This window comes from Parasteatoda tepidariorum, chromosome 2 (genome assembly GCF_982258835.1).
Source record: "Parasteatoda tepidariorum strain Cologne lab strain chromosome 2, Ptep-v5.0, whole genome shotgun sequence".
Lineage (NCBI taxonomy): Eukaryota > Metazoa > Arthropoda > Arachnida > Araneae > Theridiidae > Parasteatoda > Parasteatoda tepidariorum.
The window spans coordinates 12,994,129-13,006,722 of NC_141756.1; the positions used below are offsets into that span (position 1 = coordinate 12,994,129).

Sequence of the window (12,594 nt, forward strand, 5' to 3'; positions counted from 1 at the left end):
TAATTAAATTGTTAAAAAGCAGTCTTTTATATGTTATAGCGTTCACTATTACCTTAATTAAATTTAATTATAAAGTCGGGGTTCTTTAGGGGCTCTAGGTAATCTCTAAACTCTACGTAAACTCTACGAAAGTTGAAACTCTACGTAATCAACTTTCATCTGCTTTCGGCAGTCAAAAAAAATTAAAGTCAAAAAAAATTAAAGAAAGTAGAAAAGATTCTTCGACTTCAAAATCGTAACAATACCTGGAAAAAGCTTAAACAGATTGAGTCTATTTTTCCACACCCCTAACTTATAGCGCCATCTAGGCTTCGAAATTATTTAGTGGGATTAAAAAAATATATTAAATTCTTGTGTCTCAAATCAAGACAACTCAACTTTTCGATTCTATTATTGATGTTGATTCCGAAAAAAGTTCTGCTCGAAGAAAATCGCATTTATTTACTTATTTTTCTAAATTACGCTATTTTTCATTAGAAATTGTTGTGATACAAAATGAAACTGAAGAGATATAAATATATTTCACACTACCTGATTAAAATGATCACACTTTTGTTATAAATAAAATTTTTTTGAAGGTATAAATAATTGAATGTTAGAATCGAATTTTTACCGTCATTGCTTTCTACCACTTAATGTGCTGTTTCAATTAATCAATATTATAATTAATAACTTTAAGCTTATTCCATAAAATGCATGCTTCCTTAATTATATGCATGTTTTATGAATTTTCATACTTGAAACATTGTGTGAATTAATTCTCACAGTTTATGCTTATCCCTGTGGCAGAATTTTTTCTGGTTTTCTGCCACAAACTTTCCTAGCACTAATATCTTTTCTGCGAGATACTTTTAATATTAATAATTGCTAATTTAAAGTAACAGATTAGTTTAAATTATTAGTTTTTTTTTCTTCATAAATGAGAATAGAAAAATCACGAGTATTTCTTTCCCTTCTGATACGCCCTAAAGGAATCTTTGGAATATAATTCTGCAGAAAATTGCTAAAAATCTTTCAAAAAATTCTGTAGAAATAAAGAAAACCAAAGTTTTTACTTCCCAAATGAAAAAATTTTCTGCAACAACTCTTAACATACTGTGATAATGTCGCCATGATTCTGCCACGGGAATGCTTATACACAATTCAATCATGATATTGGCTAAACTTATCACTTTTTAATTATGTAAATCACACTTTGATTATCTATATATACTAATACCGGTGAGCATTTACTGATACGGAAATCTTCCTATATCTCAGCTTTGTGTATATATCTGTACACTATACATCAGAATTTGATTATACATATATCTGTTATCTTTAAATATATATCTGTTTGATTATGTTTATGATTATTTGTTAGTGTCTATCGTAGTTTGGATGTTCATATTATTCTCTATAAGTCTATAGAGTTTTTTGTTTATGTTAATTAATAAACTTTAAAATCTACAGGGAAAGTTTCATATCTAGGTTGAAAATGAATGAAACTTGTATAAAATTTCCAATTGTGTGGGAAATTTTTTTTTTTTTGTTTCTGCAAAATCTAAATATTTTGACTATGCAGAAAATTATATAGAATTGTAAAACTTATTTAGGAATTGCTACATTTATTTAATGCATTTAAATTAATAGTTGGTAATCTTTCTTTTACGTATCTCTTCTTGACTATCACTAAAAAAATGATTGAATTCAAATGATATTTTATAATAAAAACTATTATTTTGTTTAGCATTGTTTAAAATTTTTTTTGTATTTCTGAAGTAATTTTATGGAAAACTATCTTCGATATAAAAAATATTGCAGTTAAGTGGTGTCTGTATTCTCCGTAGTCGGAACTAATGCAACTGCTGCTTCATTAAATGATGCTTGTGGATCTGAAGATTCACAGTCATCTTCATCAATACAAGATTTCATAATTTCAGAAATTACCTCTGATTCATAAGTCATCAAATTTTTATCTCATTGTGAATGCTCCATAAAGTCAAAACCAGGCTTGAAATTCTGTTTTGAAATGGTGTTAGTATTCTCTTTAGTCGGAACTAATATAAAACTTTGTTTTCTGACACCATTAATGATACAGTCTTTGGAAACGTTTTTCCTGGGAAATGATATTCAAATTTAAAGCATTTCTGTTGGATATTAGAATGTAACAACAGTAGGGCATAAGATGACTTGGAATTTTTAGTAGTATATTAAGGAAATAGTGTTAGAAAATGCTGGTATTTGTTTACATTATTGATAACGCAAATAAAAGGGAACAAAGCTGAAAAGACCTTAAAAGTAAGAAATTGTTATTCATGGGTGACGTTTAATCAAAATTATAATGTAGCAGAATTCAATGACGTAACTAGGATGTTATTGTTGGATGGGCCATGGCCTTCTAACTAATCAATATTTGTACTTTTTGTTTTTTGAAGTTAAATTTGATAAATTAGAAACTTTTGAAAGTGATGAATCAAATTTCTTGCATTGTTGGCCTCAAAGAAAATAACATAATTTAAAACTCTTTACATTTAGAATATGCCCTTATTTTCTCAATTTAATTATAAAAATAAAATCATTGTTTTATGCAAAAAAATTAGATATGATGCAAGAATTAATTTTTTCCCCATGAATTTCTATTAACATTAAACTTTCGTAAAACAGGATGATGATTGGATACTAAAAGAGCAAGATGTTGGGATTTCGCTTCAGCTATCTCTATAAGCTGCACACTGAATCTTTTATGGGATTTAATGCTGTCTGCCTGCCTGGTAATCCACCCGGAGCATTTTATCGTTCCAGTTTACCAGCTACACCAGTCTCCACTCCAATCAGAGAGAATGGACGGTTTTCAGAGCAAGCCCTGCGTGAGAGGCTATGCCGGACTCCGTCACCAAGGAAGTGCAGACTGTTCGAGTCCAGGGTTTCTGAGCCGGACATCGGTTTTAACGTCCTAAATTCTGGGCTTCAGCTGTCCTCCCCTGATGATGAAATAGATGAAGAAGCTCCCCTCGCTTTTTCACCTGCTAGACCAAGCCTGCAAAGTCGTCTGGAGAGGTTAGAGCAGGAACAAGAAACTCCTGCCAACAAACTCAGACGAAGGATTTTTGTGGGAAACATTCCAGATCGAGTATGCTGCATCATTCTAATTTTTCTTAGACTCATAATTATTGAACTATAATTCAATTAAAAAAAAATTATATGTATGTGCAATACCATGGTGACTGGTATTACATTTTGATAGGTTTTCTTATTTTTATTAGTAAACATAAAATTTTTTTTCTAAGAATTATAAAGGATGCTTTTTAATAGCTTAATATTATGCATACAAGAAAAGGGAGGAAAATTATAAATGTTTTATTTAAATTAAAAATATAAAATAGGACGGACATTACACAGAGAGGGCATGGAGTAGGAGATCATATTTTTATTTTTAAATTCTATTTCTTCTAAAAGCAATATTGCAATTAGTTTTTAAAATTTATTTTAAAAGATGCACAAGAAATTTATTTTAAGATAATGTTAGTTCTACTTAAGAGCCAAATTTTCTTGTGATTTTTTTTTCTAATTATTTTTGCGTCTTTTTATTAATGTCTTTTTTTACAGGGTTCATAGTTATCCTAATATTCTTCCTAATAAAAAATATTTTGTCCGTATTTGACCTTATTTTTAGTTTTTTGTGCATGCTCAATACTTCCTATTTTCTACGAATGTGAATGCAGATTTTAAAAAAATCGAATTATAGATTTACAGAATTACAGATTCAAAAGATTTGGACATTCAATCTGAAAACTTATAATTTTTATTTCTATTTCTAGTAAAAATCACAAAATTGGATAGTTTAAACTTAGGTATAGTCCAATAATTATGCTCATAGTACAGATTTCTTGTTAACCTTACTGAATAGTATTAACTGCTTTTTTTTCAAGAAATAACTAAATATTCATCTAAATTTCATACTTAAATTCTATTATTAAATTAATTCTTATTCTAATGTAACTTCTATTACCTCTAATACTGAAAGAAAACACAAATAATTAAGATCAAAAGGAAAAAACTTCTTTGAAAAAAACGCGCTAAAAAGCAGCAGAAATTTCAGAAAGAAGTATCAATACAAAACAAATGAAATAAAACAAAAATACGACCACCGAAGCCGACGTCTTCAGGGGGTACCGGCCCCGGTAGCCATTAAAACCAAAACCATTTCTATTTGAGGGAGAAGCAAAAGCTTAAAATATCTCCCTCAGTACCCCGATGGTTTTGTATAGAGGTCCAGGAAAAACAAGATACATTCAAAAGAATAAACAAATTACGAAAAGAAAATCAATAAAAATCATCAGAAAATTAAAAACTCACAGTCACAGGTCAAGAATCAACTTCAAAAGCGGAGGAAAAGAAAACACTAAAAACTGAAAAACAGCGCCCCCTATAATAATGCGCAGTAAAAGTTTAAAAATGATATGAAAAGGTCAGGAGAAGGAGATACGTAGATAAATTAATAGAATGCTTAACTGGGGCTGCTCAGTTAAGACTAGAATTGCGCCCTGTTAAAAGAAAAAATATAAAAAAAACCTAAAAACCATCAATCATTTTTTTAATTAAAAAATTAACATTACAAAAATTAAAAGGAAAATCATTTTTACTCAAATTATTTAAAAAATTATCCACAGCTTCTCGAAAACTTTCAACATTATTACAAATTTTCTTGATCCTAACTAATTGCGAAAAAACAAGATTTTTGAATATTTTACTACACAAATTAGTTTTAAAGTTGCAGAAAAAAATAATATTAAAATTAAAGGCTTTTCTTTTATCAAACACACCAATTTTAATAAAATTGTTAACAATATCAATTTTAAAATCTAAATATTCAATATTAAAGCAATTTTCATTAGTTTTTTTCAGGACCAAATCACCAGGATAAATTGTATAAATAATTGTGTTTGTTTAATTGTGACGATTTTAATTTTATTTATACAATTTATCCTGGTGATTTGGTCCTGAAAAAAACTAATGAAAATTGCTTTAATATTGAATATTTAGATTTTAAAATTGATATTGTTAACAATTTTATTAAAATTGGTGTGTTTGATAAAAGAAAAGCCTTTAATTTTAATGTTATTTTTTTTCTGCAACTTTAAAACTAATTTGTGTAGTAAAATATTCAAAAATCTTGTTTTTTCGCAATTAGTTAGGATCAAGAAAATTTGTAATAATGTTGAAAGTTTTCGAGAAGCTGTGGATAATTTTTTAAATAATTTGAGTAAAAATGATTTTCCTTTTAATTTTTGTAATGTTAATTTTTTAATTAAAAAAATGATTGATGGTTTTTAGGTTTTTTTTATATTTTTTCTTTTAACAGGGCGCAATTCTAGTCTTAACTGAGCAGCCCCAGTTAAGCATTCTATTAATTTATCTACGTATCTCCTTCTCCTGACCTTTTCATATCATTTTTAAACTTTTACTGCGCATTATTATAGGGGGCGTTGTTTTTCAGTTTTTAGTGTTTTCTTTTCCTCCGCTTTTGAAGTTGATTCTTGACCTGTGACTGTGAGTTTTTAATTTTCTGATGATTTTTATTGATTTTCTTTTCGTAATTTGTTTATTCTTTTGAATGTATCTTGTTTTTCCTGGACCTCTATACAAAACCATCGGGGTACTGAGGGAGATATTTTAAGCTTTTGCTTCTCCCTCAAATAGAAATGGTTTTAATGGCTACCGGGGCCGGTACCCCCTGAAGACGTCGGCTTCGGTGGTCGTATTTTTGTTTTATTTCATTTGTTTTGTATTGTACTATTACCTCTAATTGACTTCTAAATTATAAAATTCTTAATTTTTACTGTTTGTAAAATACCTTTTTATAATTTATGTTATCCAAATATTTATTTAATTTTCTTAAAAATTGGTATATATTTTAATTCTAATTAATTTCTGTAAGTTAATTTACATATACTATTTTTATTTTATACTATTTTCGGTATTAATACTTCTTCAAAATATTGTATATTACTCAGGTTAGAAAGAAAAGCAAACGTGAAGTGTACTTCTGATAATAACATTTATAAAAAAGTTCTTTTTTTTCTTTTCTTTTTTAATTGTACTTAAACAGCCTTTAGTATGTTCATCCATGTATGCTTTAGATCTAAATTTACCCAATTTTTACTAGGTTACGAAAAGAGAGTTAAAAGACTTTTTCAGCAAGTATGGAAGAGTAACTGATTGCGTTATTGTTCAAGATCACATTAAAAGAAAATCTAGAGGGTGAGGCTTAATTAAATTTTTTAGTTTATTTATTTACTTTTTGTCAAATGCCATTGGATGTGTTAATTGTTTTACATTATATCGTACTGTTTTCATATCAAACATAAATAGGCCTAATACTGTTTCTCATAGTTGTCAGTGCAATTTTATTAGTCAGAAAAAATTATCTTGTGATAGAATCCTTCATTAAGATTACTCTACCCTCGCCATCTTGGTCCTACGTTAAGTTTTTGATTTAAGTTAATTTTTATGTTTAATAGACTTTTGATGATATTGTATTATTCGACAGCACAATATTTTTAAAAAAAAAGTGAAATGTAAAATTGTCACTTTATTTAATTAGAAGAAATAGCGCTTGATAAGTTTTAGAATTTCTATTCAATTTTTCTCGAAATTTTAAAGCAATAGCATTTATTAATTTGACTTTGAATAAATCATATAAAACTGCATGTTTGTCAGTTTTTTGATTTTTTGAAAATTAAATTTTATAACAGTTTAAACTAACGAAAACTAATTTGGATGGAGCTAGAAAATTCTTTCAATGTAAATTGCACAAAAACAACTTTATCAAAAATCTAAAACCAGACAATTGTATATTACTTAACTACCTTTCAAAAAATGCTTATTGTAGAAATTTATTTGTATAATTTTGTCAGAAAAAATTAATAGAGAATTTAAAATGCTTGTTCTATATCTCAAATTCTGATTAGGTATTTTACATGTTTTGAAGGATATTGCTGACTAGAATAAATATCCACCATCTGTTTAGTGTAAAAATTAAGTAAAGAGGATTAAAAGCCTATTTAGAAATTTACTTCATTTCCACCGCTTCAACAGATGCGTTCACTTAAGAGGGAAGAGGCCTCTTAACAAGGAATATCTAGAACTTTTGATTATCAGTAACCATTATTAAGTTTAAACTTCTACTACAAACAGTTTTACATCAAAGGAAAGTTGAATCAATAAAAAAAAGTACATGGAATTCAGAGTTTCATCAATATATTTTATTTATATTATATACTGATAAATGCCTTTTAAGGCTGTTTTGGAAGTCTTCATTGTAATATGAAATGATACTTTTTTGAGAATAATGTGTTATTTTTATAACTGCTGCGAGTTTGCAACTGTTAGGTCAAGTTTAACCTGTCTAAAGTCTACGCTTATTTTGAAAACGACGCAAAACGTCAATGTGGAGAAAAGCCACAGTTTTATGAAAATGAAAAGTGCTTGTGGTCTAATTTTTTAATATTTAAAACCTTTACCAATACTGCATTACTTGGGCTCATAAAAATTTGCAAAAACTGAGAATAAAGCAGTGATTTTGATAATTTTTCTTTTAGGTGGAAAAATGTTGTCAAATCGGCGATTTTTTAAAAAAATTAATAATATGTCTGTTTTTATTCTAATATTATGGGTGATATTCTGTCATTTTGTTGGGGGGGGGGGTTGGAAGCTCAAATAATTTCCTTTTTCCCATTTTTTAATTTATCATCACAATAAAAAAAATAATTAAAAATCATGAAATCCATAGTAATAATTGCCGAAAAGAAGATCAATGACGAAATCACGTGAATCTGACTTCGCAAATGCGTGTTTCATTTTGAAATTAGGTTATTGTAATAAATAATATTGTATAAAATATATCGGATTTAAAAACTATGGTGAAATCAATAGCAATAGCTGCCAAAAATTCGATAGAATTATTACCTTAAATAGTAAATACTCAATTGCACAATTCAAATTTTCCATCATATTGTTTGAAATATATCGGGATATTTAAAATCCACCCAAAAATCAAAAACTGCCAAAAATACAATCGAAACATTTAATAGATTTACGATACTATTGGTAAATTAAGCACTGTAACGTTCTGTGAGAATGTCCCCGTGTCGCGGCAATTCTGCGATGGAGTTTTTCATTGATGCAAAATATAGAGGTTTTGCTTTAATGGATTAATAAATAAAAAAAATGACCAGTTGCCTTACATCATTCTTAAATAAACTTTTTTTCTTTTAGTTATGGCTTTATTATATTCTCTAATCCTCAAGAAGCAGAGGAGGCTAAGAATGCTTCTCCTGAAGATCTAGAAATTTATGGACGGTGAGTTGTTATCTCATTAAATTGTTTATGTTATTAATTTGATCTGATAGTTCTTTATTTGAGAAATCCTCATGTTTCTTTCTTTTTTTATTTTAGATCACTTAGAGTTTTCCCCGCCGAGCAGAAAAGAACTGAAAAGTATAAGAAAGAAGCCAGGGAAATTTTATTTCAACAAGTAAAGTATTTTTTTGAATTATGAATTTAGTTATATTAACTCTAAACACAAATCATGTATTCATTGTTCTAATTATTTGTTGCCCATTAAATGCAATATAACTTAAATGTAAGTTTGTTTATTATGTGTTATTATTTTCTTTATTAAAATCAATTTTCGTTTACAATTTATGAGTACCTAAAAAATTTTCTTACAGTGAGTTAATTTTATCTGTTTCCAATATAAATTTAACCTCTTAATGTTTGCATAATTAAAAGGAAAGTGGTATCTAGCACTATATATATAGTTTAAGATAACTCTCTCTAAGCACGTTACAAATAGTCTAGTATTGCTCTCTTGTGTATAGATTGAGAAATAAACATAATTCCAGGTATTAGTAATCGATTGAACACTGCAGCCCCGAAAAATCACTGCAGGGGAAATAGAGGGATAAACATCACCCTGTCATTTTGACAAGCACGAGAAGGAAGGGGGAAAAAGAATTTTGATTGATTTGAAAAGAAAAAAAATGTAAGCATGCTGGTGGCAAACGAAAACAAAATGCATGTTTGGATGTAATGCAAAAATTTGTTATGTATAGCAAGGACTTGGCCACATAATATTTTTATTTGTAAGTGATTATGCTTTTAAGAGTTTTTATATGTCTTTAAAACCAGATTTTGGGAAACATATGTTTATAAATATTTAAATTGTAAATCAAGCTAGTTCGTTTTATAATTTTTATTACTTATAATTTTGTAATTTTTTTCGGGAAGTGTCTTTTTTATAGAGTCTATTTAGGAGTCCATTCTTATAAACTTTTTTCTAAATAATTTTTTTTTTGGATCAAAAATTTTAGTCTTTGAACAGACCTAAAATCAGTCTAAATTTATAGACCATTCCCTCGAATATTTCTAACTATATTGTTCCCATGTTTTTTTTTTATTTAAAAAATCTGTTTATCTATTTTTATCTGTCACTTTTTAAAATTCTTAGGTATCAAACAGAAATTTGTTTTTAGAAAATAACTAATTTGGTTGCTTCATTGCTGCTTTTGTGTTTTTATTTAACATACACATTTAAAACTTAAATATTGAAACTCCATATAATTTATTTATTTTTGCTTTATTAGAATGTGGAGAGTGATTTATCCCCCACCTATGATGAAGAAGGTGATCGACAATTCTTTAGCAGAACACCAAAGACTGATGGTTTGCAGAACATAAATGAAATGTCTGATGATATGTTGTTGTTGATATTTTCTTATTTGGACATTAGAGAAAGAACTAAATTAGAAGCTGGTCAGAAAACTATTATTGATTTTTTTTTCTTCTGAATAATCTCTTATATCTGTAATATATTAAAATATACTTACTATAATTCTATAGAAAATAGAGTTAAGAGAAAACTTCAGGGCCTGTGTTTTTAAAAAAATAGTGTAGCAATATTTTAAAAGCATAGGTATAAAAGTATCCCATTGTGTATAATTTTAATTTACTACTCATGGTGGCATTTACAGGGAGATTTCTGTATCATGATCCGTGACAGAGTAATTGCCTAGTCTTTGTAACTTCTCGGCAGCGGCCCACGAGAAACTAAAAAGTAACGTCACTATAAGGGCAAACATCTACATGTTTTTTTAAAAAAGAAAATTTGCAAGTTTTAAAATCTATTTGGCACCTTGGCGATTGTAGTTGGCAGGACAGATCACGATACGGAAATATCCTTGCATTTACTGTTCCAATCTTTATTATAAGATGACTATCTGTGTAGTGTCTAAAGATGTTTAACTTTTTAAATAATTTAAAATTGATTTGAAGCATCGTTATATGTGAATTGCATTCAGCCTGTTTCGCAGAATCATCTGTTAAAGTATTTTACAAAAGCATAGCTTCTTATCCCTAGGTATTTCTAATTAAATTTAATCTTGTTATATAATTAAATTTTTATTGTTTTTCAGGCTATATCCAAATAGTTAAATTTTGCTCTTACTTATTATTGTTTAAATCTTTCTTAATTTAAGATCCGGACTAGCCTTTTTAGATACAGTGTTGAAAAAAAGGTTTTAACCTATAAATTTTTTTGCTCCTGAAAGTTAGGCTTAATCTTACTAGAGCTTGGTAATGAAATTCCTTAGGCATTTATTTAGTAACTTTAAAAAAAGACTTTCGTGAAACAACATGATTTTAATTATGTAACCTAAAGTATATTGTAATAGCTGCATAATTCAATATATAAATCCATGAAATACTTAACCATTAGTATAAGGCTCTCTCAAACTTTTCCTAGTTTACGAGATTTGAAACTACCTCACAGCATTCTTGTCATATAATCTTTTACTTACATATTTTGCAGTGTTTCAAATGTGTAAGACTATAAAACAGAAACTATGAAAGTAAATGCTGAGAATATAAACATAGTTATTATGAATATTATGTTTGAAATTCACTGAAGTATTTTACTTGTAATTAATTACATACATACGTAATGAATAATACACTATTAAAGATTTGATTAACATAAGTCTTATACAGTGAAACCTCTAGGGAGCGACCACTCTTCGTTCTTCAGTAAAATGGTCGTTGATGGTGGTTTGTCGTTCTTAGAGGTTACCTCTATTGATTTTTGAAGTTGTTATCGAAGGTACATGATTTTTCACCAGCAATATTAATTTTAGTCAGTGTCATTTTCTTCGTGCGAAAATGCAATTTCTGTTGGTGTCATGAAAAGATGGATCATTGAATAAAATTTAGCGGCGATAAAAATTATTCTAACTGACATAATTATGTGTAAAAATAAATTTTCCAATTATGAATGATAAAGGAATTGAACAAAAAACAATTTTGTTTTTTGTTCAAGTTTGCATTTAATTTTATATCATTGAAATGCTGTGTGTTATTGCGATTCATAACAAGCATTGCTGACTCTTTTGATTATGCATATTTTTGATATATATTAAAAAAAACTTAATATAATAAGAGTTATTCTATATTAGACATATATTCACATTCTAGCCATCTATTAGCATAAAAATTGTGAGTTTTAGTTTAATGGATAGTTAACAACCTAACGCTGAATGCAATTTCAGCAGCAATAAAAACAAAATCGAATACCATCTTGTTTATTATGGCGTCGTGGCAAGGTTACATTGTTTCTGGTGTCGATAATTTTTATTGAGTTTTTGTTGTCTTTTCAGGTTTAACTTCCTTTCTGCTTTCTTTGCATAAGTTTTTTTGTGATATATTTAAAGCCTTTTAAAAAAATTGTTCCTATATGCTTGCATATTGATTCTTTTCTAGTATGCAAAAAATGGAGGGGTTTATCATTATCTTTGTGGAAACGACAGGCCTGTATTAACCTACAAAATGTATTCTGTATTTGGGAAGGAAGGCGTGAGTAATCTTGTTTTCATTTTATAATCTGTATTGTATATTATTTATGTTTTGTTTTACATTGTAAATTAATAAATATTTTGTTCTTTGTGTGATATAATAGAGGTCTTCTAAAATCTTTTCATATGTCTGATTTTTAATCAGATATCTCTGATGATGCAACAAAGTTTATACACATGCTTTTATGTTTTTTTTATGTATTGTAGTTGTAGAATTCGCTGTTAAATGTATAAAACTGACTAACCTTAATAACTTTTGTCTAGTGATCGGATTGTCCTTTTCCTGAACCATAAGATCCAATCCTAACCAATCTATACAATCTTCAAGGACTTCTTAAATGTGCTAATTAGTTTGTACCAGCAATATATTAAAATCAGATGCAAAAATGTACTTTCTTTGAATAAACATGCCTTTTTTTTCAACAGAGTGGGATTTCTGATCCCAAAAATATATGGGTAGCTGCAATAAATAAAATTGTGGTCCCAAAAGTTTAGTTTGTGAAGCAGTCGAAAGTATGAATGAATTGTCAAAGTGATTTAACTTTTTCCATATTTCGCTTCAATTCGAAAAGTTTTTAAATGGATCGTAAACTTTTTGTATGTCATAGTGGGACTTATTTATCTAAAGGTAATTCCAATCAAGAAATTTTTTAATAATTATTTCATGTATTTAATTATTTTATTTATTAATAGTCGAAAAATTTTA

The 12,594-nt window shown here is 27.9% G+C and overlaps 1 protein-coding gene across 1 annotated transcript in view; it reads left to right on the forward strand.

Moving 5' to 3' along the window:
- The first annotated feature begins 371 nt into the window (after nucleotides 1–371).
- LOC107445637 (putative RNA-binding protein EEED8.10) overlaps nucleotides 372–12,594 on the forward strand; it is a 33,966-nt gene continuing 21,743 nt past the window's right edge. Inside the window, exons 1-7 of the mRNA XM_087156880.1 lie at nucleotides 372–578; nucleotides 2,647–3,112; nucleotides 6,149–6,243; nucleotides 8,260–8,343; nucleotides 8,440–8,518; nucleotides 9,630–9,798; nucleotides 11,797–11,889. Coding sequence (XP_087013006.1) covers nucleotides 2,675–3,112; nucleotides 6,149–6,243; nucleotides 8,260–8,343; nucleotides 8,440–8,518; nucleotides 9,630–9,798; nucleotides 11,797–11,889 — 958 coding nt within the window. The 5' untranslated portion in view covers nucleotides 372–578; nucleotides 2,647–2,674. The remainder of the gene's footprint in view (nucleotides 579–2,646; nucleotides 3,113–6,148; nucleotides 6,244–8,259; nucleotides 8,344–8,439; nucleotides 8,519–9,629; nucleotides 9,799–11,796; nucleotides 11,890–12,594) is intronic.